The sequence below is a fragment of the Garra rufa genome, chromosome 21, assembly GCF_049309525.1.
Source record: "Garra rufa chromosome 21, GarRuf1.0, whole genome shotgun sequence".
Classification (NCBI taxonomy): domain Eukaryota; kingdom Metazoa; phylum Chordata; class Actinopteri; order Cypriniformes; family Cyprinidae; genus Garra; species Garra rufa.
The window spans coordinates 1,062,751-1,072,426 of record NC_133381.1 but is presented as its reverse complement, the minus strand read 5'-3'; the positions used below and the strand labels follow the sequence as shown (position 1 = coordinate 1,072,426).

The 9,676-nt window shown below is 38.3% G+C and overlaps 1 protein-coding gene across 1 annotated transcript in view; it reads left to right on the top strand.

Moving 5' to 3' along the window:
• The window catches only part of LOC141296204 (pleckstrin homology domain-containing family G member 3-like), a 33,182-nt gene extending 24,022 nt beyond the window's left edge, over positions 1-9,160 (top strand). The window contains exons 14-17 of the mRNA XM_073827480.1: positions 1,416-1,664; positions 2,689-2,793; positions 3,042-4,479; positions 7,399-9,160. Of these exons, the coding sequence (XP_073683581.1) occupies positions 1,416-1,664; positions 2,689-2,793; positions 3,042-4,479; positions 7,399-8,150 (2,544 nt within the window). The 3' untranslated portion in view covers positions 8,151-9,160. The remainder of the gene's footprint in view (positions 1-1,415; positions 1,665-2,688; positions 2,794-3,041; positions 4,480-7,398) is intronic.
• The last annotated feature ends 516 nt before the right edge of the window (positions 9,161-9,676 follow it).

Genomic DNA, 9,676 nt, shown 5'->3' with positions numbered 1-9,676 from the left:
ATGCATTTTGTAAAATAAATGCAAAAAAATTATTTTCTTTTTTTATATAATCTTTTAACATTCATTTTTAGTATTTTTATTAACTAAATTAAAACAATCAATATAAAAAAATATAAAAATAATGTTGCAATATTATATACATAAATGATAGATCAAAAATCAAACAATGTGCTGTATTTACCTGTATTTAACCTGTTGCTAAATTGTTATATTAATAAAATGTAATTTATTTTTGTCTTTGCATTATCTTAATCATCCATGGACATCATGCAGGCACACTTAAGGTAAGATTTTCACATTTACTCTCCATTGCAAACTTTTCACATTAATTAAAGTACATGAAACGGCTTAAATATACAGTTGCACTATCATTTTCAAGTTTGGGATCAGTTAGATTAAGTTGTTGTTTTTTTTAAGAATTCTCTTATGCTCATTAAGGCTGCATTCACTTGATCAAAATACAGAGAAAAACAGTAATATTGTGGAATATTATTAGAGTTTAAAATAATGATTTTCTATTTTAATATATTTTGAAATATAATTTATTCCTGTGATGCAAAGCTTTATTTATTTATTATCAGCATCATTACTCCAGTCTTCAGTGTCACATGATCCTTCAGAAATCATTCTAATATCCTGATTTATTACTTTTATTATCAATGTTGGATACAGTTGTGCTGCTTAATTTTTTATTGTTTTGGAACCTAGGATTCTTTTTAAGGAGTCTTTGATAAATAAAAAGTTAAAAAGAACAGCATTTATTCAAAACAGAAAGCTTTTCTAACAATGTCTATTCCACGCTATCACTTTTATTATTAATTTAACACTTCCTTGTTGAACAAAAGTATTAATTTCTTTGACTCCAAACTTTTAAATGTTTATATTGTTACAAAATATTTCCATTTTAAATAAATTCTTTAACTTTTTATTTATTAAAGAATCCAAAGAAAGTATCACAAGTTCCAAAAAAAAATTAAGCAGCACAACATAATTTGTTTTCAACATTGATAATAAATCAGCATATAGAATATTTTATTATTTTACTTTGAAATAATATTATTATATAACATTATTACTGTCTTTCTGAAATTCTGATCAAATAAATGCAGCCTTAATGAGCATAACAATCTTCTTTTTAAAAAAAATTAAAGCAGTGTATATTATTGCATTAAGCAGACGTTTTCATCCATAAAAAGGAACAAAAACATTTAGTCAAATGCATTTACAGTACACTGAATCTCAAAGGGCAGAAAAAGGCTCAACAAACAATGCAAAGCAACTCATCAACAATCCTAAGCAAAAATGTTGAATAGATCCTATAAAATGTAAATGCTTGAAAAGGTTCCAGTTGTGTTATATAAATTTTCTTTTTCACAAACACCCATTGACATCCTATAACTTTTCTGTGGTATTAGCATGCAGACAGCGAAGGTACTCTATTAAGGGATCAAGACCGTCTTTCCATGCCCACTGCCAACGTCACGACCCTGAACTCTAACCCAGAACTCAAGACTGCGATACCTGTTATGATTCAAAGCGAACAAGATCATGAATCCAGCACAGGCTTGCTGGATGACATCAAGGACCATAGACTTCTCCAAGAAGAGAAAGCAAAGAGCGGAGAAGATAATGCAGAAGAGGAAGATCTGTTGGGAGTCGAGCAGGTAGCTGACTTTGCCAGTTCAGTGTTGGCCGCCATCTCCTGTTGGCGTTATAGGGCCAAGTCTTTGCTTTTCGATCAGATTTCCACGGTGAGGGTCACCTATCGCTTTCTATTTCACGTCCATAATCTAGCAGCCACCACAATGCACTTTGTCGATCACATTCCCATCTGCTGCATGCTGAGCATGATTTCTGCTTTTGCACCCACAGATCTGATGCTCAAACGCATGAATCATTGCATGGACATAACTGCGTGCATGGCCACTAATCATGCATAAACACATTTCTGAATGGGCACTTGACCTACAAATTGAATGCCATCTGCAAAACCTGGTTTTCAAAACATTTATCACTGATTCTATGAGAGTTTGGACAAAACAGGCTGAAGGACTGATGACATATTTTTCTACCTAAATACCGCTCAATATAAAGTTATAGTTAGCTAAAATTATGAAAAGCTATAAAACTCACTATGAACTAATAACAGGGCTTTTTAGGACTAGTATGTGATCACGTAATGTCATTTCGAAGTGGAAATGTTATACCTAATGGCTTATTGTTTGTTCCATGTCTCAAGAATCAGTGTTATAATTTAGGACGGATGCATCAATGTGCAAAGATTGTAGTGTACATATGTTATGGCTATTAAGATCCAATGCATAATAATACGGGACGTCGGGTGTCTCAAAGTGTTTTTGCACTTGGAGCCACAATGAGATTTTTTGATTGAAGTTCAACTTCAAAGCGAAATTTAACTGTCAAATTTTGGGGGTGGAGGTTGGATGGCTTGCCTTCCGTAATTAAATTAAACAAAGGTTCCTGTTTCATTGTGTTTTGTTTGATGGCCCACAAAAGCAATTTCAGAAGGTCAGTTGTCTGTGGAAAAACATTGAAATGCATGGATGCTTTTAAATGAATTGCAGATGTTTGTAAAAGGTTGAAGTATCGTTGACAGAGGGAGACTGTGAACGCTGTCATTCAGTGTAACTTGTACATTTGCTAAATTCCTGTATTGTGTCCTTATAGGACAGAGAAGGTTGTTGGGAAAATTGGCCAGTAAACAAAAGTGGCCAAACACAAGCTACAGAAAAGCCTGAAGATGCAAGTGAATGTTTAACTCTCTTTGGACAGGTAATATCACGTATTATGAGCCTCATAATGGATCTTTCTCTTTAGTAAACTAGCAAAAGGGACTTGTTGGAAATATAAATCTCAGCCGTCTCTCAAAGCTAGATAAATTGCACTTGCTGTTTCAATCCTGCTCACTTAGCCATGTTGGAGATGTTGGAAATTGAATTAAGTTATCTTTACATCCTCTTTTCTTACCCTTATCATAGCTTCCTGTAGCAGTAACTCACTTCACTCTATCCACTTTCTAGAGCTCGACTGAAGAACGCAGTTCACAGAGGGCCTTTTCTCCTCTCAGAGAGTCTGAGGAGACAGGGATGGACCAATCAGATAGTTATCCTGAAATGTGTGGGACAATAATGACAGGATACCACACTGATCCAGAGATATCAGACCTTAATAATGGAGGACGAGAAATTGGAGATACTATGGAGGACAGTATGGATTTCTCATTCCCATGTAGAGAAGAGCACCGAAAGGAAAGGACTCCATCCAGTGGGAACCTCTCAGAAGATGTGCAGAACATTGAGGTCCATGTGGATGTCGAAGCACCTGGTGGACTCTTGTCTTCATCCGTACTGGACAAGGCAAGCGATACCTCTGAGCAATGTACCAGCAGCCTCTCACGAAGAAGTAGTCTTGGAGTCGAAGGGTCTTTTGACTTGGGCTGCCCATCTTCTCGCTCCGAAAGTAGAAGAAGCAGTTTGCTCAGCAGTGGTGCTGAGCCCCAAGAGAAAGACAAAGACCAAGAATTTAGACGGTCCACTCCAGAACCATTAACAGAGACTGTTCCTGACAGCCTGCTCATACCAGATCAAAGATCTCAAATGAAACAAGACACCCTTTCCAAAAAGGACCGATTGCTCATACATAAGATTCGACGGTACTATGAACACGCCGAGGACCAGGATGCCAGCTTTGCCGTCAGACGCAGAGAGAGTCTTTCTTACATCCCCGCAGGCCTAGTCCGTAATCTGAGCCAACAACTCAATGACCTTGCGGATGACGATTTGGCATTGCACAAGAGGGCGTCTTCTATCACAAGGCCAACTTTATGGTCTGTCTTTAATCTACCAGGTTTGGGGGATGACAAGAAAGCAAAGGACAGCTCTGAGAAAGAGTCCAGGCTTAGATCTCAAAGTGGGAATGAAGATTTCCAGCCTGCATCTGACATGGTTAAAGTGTGGGAAGACATGGAAGTGGAGATCACTGGGACTTCCGAAGAACATCCGGACTCTGAGAGTTCCCAAATGGCTACACCTGGTGAAGAAAAGAAAGCAGAAACCAGCAAGGTGAGCTTGGATAGTGGACTTGGGGAACCTTTGGTAATATTGGAAGAATCCGATGAAAGCTCTACCTCATCTCCAATCAACGACATCTTAGAAAAGGACAGGATGCAAGAGTTCCAGAGGCATCCAAATGAGGAGCACAAGTTACAAGAGCGGCACAAGGTGAACCACCCACCTCTGCCGAAGATGATCTCCTTGAGATCTGCCAGTGAGGATGAACTCATCCTTCAAGATATGGAGAAGATGAAAAATAAGGTGTTCCAGCTGGCCAGGCAGTACAGTCAGCGTATCAAAAACAACAGACCGGTAGTAAGGCAGAGGTCCAAGATCTTGGAGAACCATTTCGTGCCCAATAACCTGTCTTCGGTCATAGAGGAGAGACCTTCAGGAAAGGAGAAAGGTGGGTGTAGGGTCTGAGTAGAAGATGTTTTGTTTTGCTGTTAACACTGTCTTATCCAAACTGACCGTAGTGTCTTGCCCGATGGCATAGCTCAGTAGTTCCCAATCCTGGTCCTGGAGAACCCCCAACACTGCACATTTTTGATGTCTCTCTTTTCTGACACATACATTTAGGGTCCTGGAGTCTTTACTAATAAGCTGATGAGTTGAATCAGGTGTGTTTGATTAGGGAGATGTCCCTAATGTGCAGTGGTGTGGGTTCTTCAGGATTTGGAACCACTGGTGTAGCTTATTATTATTATTATTATTGGTGATTGTTTACAACTTTTTGGTTGCCAATCTAGACCATTAATATCCCACTTATTTGCTTAAAGCCTTGACAGGTGGGTGTAGTGTCTGAGTAGACACTTGCCAAGCTGGAGTGGTGTTCATTCTATAGTTTTTTTTGTTTGTTTTGCACACACTTGGTCATGGAGGGCTGGGGCTCATTCTACGTACGTTGCTTAAAACATCCAAGATCACATGAGACATCGAAGATGAGATCATCGGGCTAATTACGATGTGGCTAATTTGGTTCTTCGAGCACACCTGTTGTTGATGATTAGTATGGCTGGATTTAGTTGTCTAGGATTATTGCGCGTTCCTGCGTTGGTTTAAAAGGCGATATGTATCGATAGTAGAAACACTGATCACAACCCCTTCGATTGGTTGACGAAATGGCAAAAGAGCGAGTTCAATTTTTTTCTCAAGTGGAGCAAGAGCTTTTATTAGAGGGTTATGGAGAATTTCAAACTTTAATAAAGACGCCGGGAAACACAGCAAATGCTGCAAAAGCCAGGAGAGAGGGCTGGCAAAAAGTAGTGAACAAATTAAATGCGTTAGTGCTGCCCATGATACATGTTTTTTCCTTGATATGTTATTTTATTTATATTTTTATTTTTATATACACTACCGTTGAAAATTTTGTGGTCAGTAAGACTTGTAATAGTCTTTAAAGAAGTCTCTTTTGCTCATCAAGGCTGCATTTATTTGATTAAAAATACAGAAAAAACAGCAATAATGCGAAATGTTTTTACAATATAAAACATACTTTAAAATAAAATTTATTCCTGTGATGAAAAGCTGAATTTTTATCAGCTGTTACTCCAGTCTTAAGTGTCACATGATCCTTCAGAAATCATTCTAATATGCTGATTTATTATTAGAATGATCAATGTTTTATAATATTAACAGTTGTGCTGCCAAATATTTTTTGGAAACTGATTTTTTTTTTTTTTTTTTTTTCAGGATTCTTTCATGAATAACAAGTTTAAAAAGTACAGTGTTTATTCAAAATATATTTTTTTATAACAATGTAAATTATTTATTATTAACTTAATAAACTTTTAATTATTAACTTAATACATCCTTGGTGAATAAAAGTATTAATTTCTAATAAAAATGTACTGATATAAATGTGTGTGTGTAGCTGTGGTCATCATTCGTGTGTGAATCGTAATTATTTTCTACACTTTCTTGCAAGACACTTTTCTTCTCCCACGTGAGTCAGTCCGGGTCAGTCGTGCCCTTTAACCAATCAGATGTGACCTCACCATTTCAACCAATCATAACCCGCCAGGAGCGCAGCCTAAATCCTGTTTACATGAAATAAACCTGCTCCTAAGCAGGTTTAAGCTTACGGACATGTTGCTATGACACCAAGTCTGAGATGCGCATCGAAGAACGAAACAATCCCAGATCAGGACAAATCCACAACAATCAAATCCAGCTAACTGAGTTAGCGAGGTACGAAGAACGAGCCCCTGGTGTCTGCAGAGTTTAGATACAACCCCAATTAGACACACCTGAACCAGCTAATCAAGCTCTTACTAGGCATGCTGGAAACTTCCCGGCAGGTGTGTTGAGGCGAATTTGGGCAACCCGATCCAAACTGACCATTCACTTTTACTTGAGGGACAATCCCTCAACTTGCAGTGTCTTGCCCGATGTTCATTATTGGGGTTTCTCCCAGATTGGGAAGCACTGACATGTCTTATTGGTGATTGTTTACAGCTTTTTGGTTGCCTATCTAGACCATTAGTATCCCACTTGTTTGCTTAAAGGGGTTGACAGATGGGTGTAGTATCTGAGTAGACACTTGCCAAGTTGACTGGTCTTGGAGAACCCCCAACACTGCATGTTTTTGATGTCTCTCTCCTACATTTGAGGTCTTGGAGTCTTTACTAATGCACTGATGAACTGAATCAGGGGTGTTTGATGCAATGCTGGGAGTTCTACAGGACCAGGATTGGGAACCACTGGTGTAGCTTATTGCAGATTGTTTACAACTCTTTGGTTACCAATCTAGACAATTGGTATCCCACTTATTTTTATAGGCTTGACACTAGAGATGGATCTTGCACATTCCTATCCATCAGTTGCTCCATCAGAGCCATTTTTAGGTTGTGGATAGAGGTAGGTCAGGTAAATTCCTGAACCCATCCAAGTTACTGAACATATACCTGGAGCAGTGGGCAGCCATTTTTGCTGTGGCACCTGGGTAGCAATTGGGGGTTTGGTGTCTTGTTCAAGGCTACTTTAGTTGTGGGTACTGAACGTGAAAGAGAGCTGTTCATTCATCCCTGCCGGTATTGAGAATTGAACCTGCAACCTTCAGGTTACAAGTCAGACTCTCTAATCATTGTGCCACAACAACAAGGTCTTAAACTAAATAGAAAATTCCAGGCAAGTGTGTTGAAGCTGGTTGGAGCTAAACTCTACTGGCCCTCCAGGAGCCTGATTGGACACCCTTACTCTACGTCCTTGCATCCCATTATCCCTTTTAAAAATCAATGGATTTGCATTGTTCAATGGTTAACTATTGTGAAAGCATCCTTACCTGTCAAAAACAAGCTTTTAACCACTGTTCTTTTGTGCATAGGCATGCCGGACAGGACACTGTTGCTGAGCTTGAATGAGCAGGACGTTATCCCGGACTCTCCGACTACTAGTCCAGCTTCCAGCCTCTGTTCTCCTGGAAGTCCTCAATTCCTCAATTGCAGATTATACGCCCAGAGACCACAAAGTCCCGTACAAACCGAGACCTTCCACTGGCCGGATGTCAAAGAGTTGCGTTCCAAATATAACAACCAAGGACAAGATGATGCATCCGCTTCCCCTCGTTCATGCCCAGTGAGTCGGAGTACATCTTTTCCAGAAAGAGCTCCGGAGACCAAATGGGAGAGATCTGGAGCGTCACGTTCTTTGTCTTGCTCATCTCCTTGTTACAGTATCTCAGTGTGGAGGGCTACATCCCCAGATTCTACATGTTCCAGCAAGACCATTGAAAGCGAAGGTTTGCCCTCATTGTGTAGAGTCAACGCTTTTGATTTCGGCTTGGGATCCACAGATGCACATGAGGAGCTTAACGCAAGTTGTGACGGTCAAGATGAGAACAGTCTCATTGTAGTTGAGCGGATTGACAAAGTCAAGCATGAAGAGGCTGATTTAGCAACTGGGAAAGAAAACGATGAGAATCAACAAAGATGGGAGTCTGATTTACAATCTGAGCATGCAATGGCGAACAATAAAGAGCACAACTTTAGCGCATGGATGGAAAAGGCAGAGAATGGCCAACATAGTTTGGTTAAAAACCTACGGGAGAAATTTCAGAACTTAAGTTCTTACACGTGAGACTTTCAATGCAACAATTTTACTATCTTACAACTAACATTCTATTTGAAAGGCGTACATCTTACGGGTTTGGCGTTTTGGGTTTTCATAAAATAAGCATGAATCTTAACTTCCAGTTCAATACTGTTCAAACCAACTGGAAAAAGGGATGCCTGTGGACCTCAAAAAATATATTTATGAATTTGCATTTGTAAACATATGTATATTAGCATTATTTTGTGCTTATTTCATTGAGATGTAAACATTTGTTAAATGAGCTAGCTGTGGTACTGTTTGGAAAAGTGTTAAATACCGTTTTCTTCCAGACATTTTGAAATTAAAAGCAATAAGGAAGAATATACTAATTGGTCAGTGCAAACTAAGTTACAAATGCACCTATTTTTCTTAGAAAATTACTTGGTACACAAATACACCAACTTAAAAAGTGCACTATTAAATGCAATCTGTTAGTTATTTGGATCAGGCACTGCCTGATGTCTCTTCACTGTTTGTGTTCAAGCACTGACCAGAGGAAAGAGTGTAATCTCATCAAGACATCATTCCCCACTAATAAGGAGAAAACTGGAAATGGTAATCAGATTAAGCCCGATGAATGATAAACGCTGACAAAGACTGATGTTATTTACAATCTGGAATGTTTTCAGCTGCGTGTGCACAGTTTAGAATTGTCAAATAGTACTCGGTTTGACCGAATGGTGGTGTAAAATTAAAACGCTGCTTTTTTTTTTGGACAACATGTTGTATTTTGTCTTTCTGTTGCTGATTTTTAGTTGTTTGAAGGCCACTTTAGCATTATGAGGTCATTAAAGTTAAAAAAAGAAGTCATTTTAGCAACATATTAATAATGCACAATCACAAAATGTGTTTTCGGGTCTTGTTTAATGGGAGATTTCATAAGCTAGCTTGTTTTTGGCTGTATTTTTACTGCTCGTTGGGCATGATGTCACTGCTATCTTGTATATTTAATCTTTTTTATTTATTTTGAATTGGTGTAAATATGATGCACGATACCTGTGTTAGAAATGTTCAGTTCACATCTTATTTTTTTTCTGTTGTACTACATTAAAAGAAGCTTTCCACATTGTATAATCATCGTTTCCCTTGTCCTGCTAACAAAACACGGATTTTGTTTCTGTCTTTTTCTTTTAAGAAACCTGTATCGAAATGATTGCGCATGACTTGGGGGCGTATTACAGTTTAATTAGTTTCTGCACATTTTAGGACGTGGATATGATTAATGACTCTCATGGAAGGAGCCGAAAAGCAGGCTTAATATAATCCTGGATTGCAGATCTTTCAAATGGATATACAGAGGCAAGTACCTTATTGAAAGCAAGTAATGATGTAATAAATGCTTTTATATACTTGAATGACATTTATTACATGGAGAGTCCGCTTAGAGCAACAATACCAAAACCCAGGACCACAAAACCAGACACAAGGGTCAATTTTTTTTAAAATTGAGACTAATATTCACTGAGAAAAAGTACTTTTTTACTTAGATTTTTGTCTTGTTTCCAGCCAAA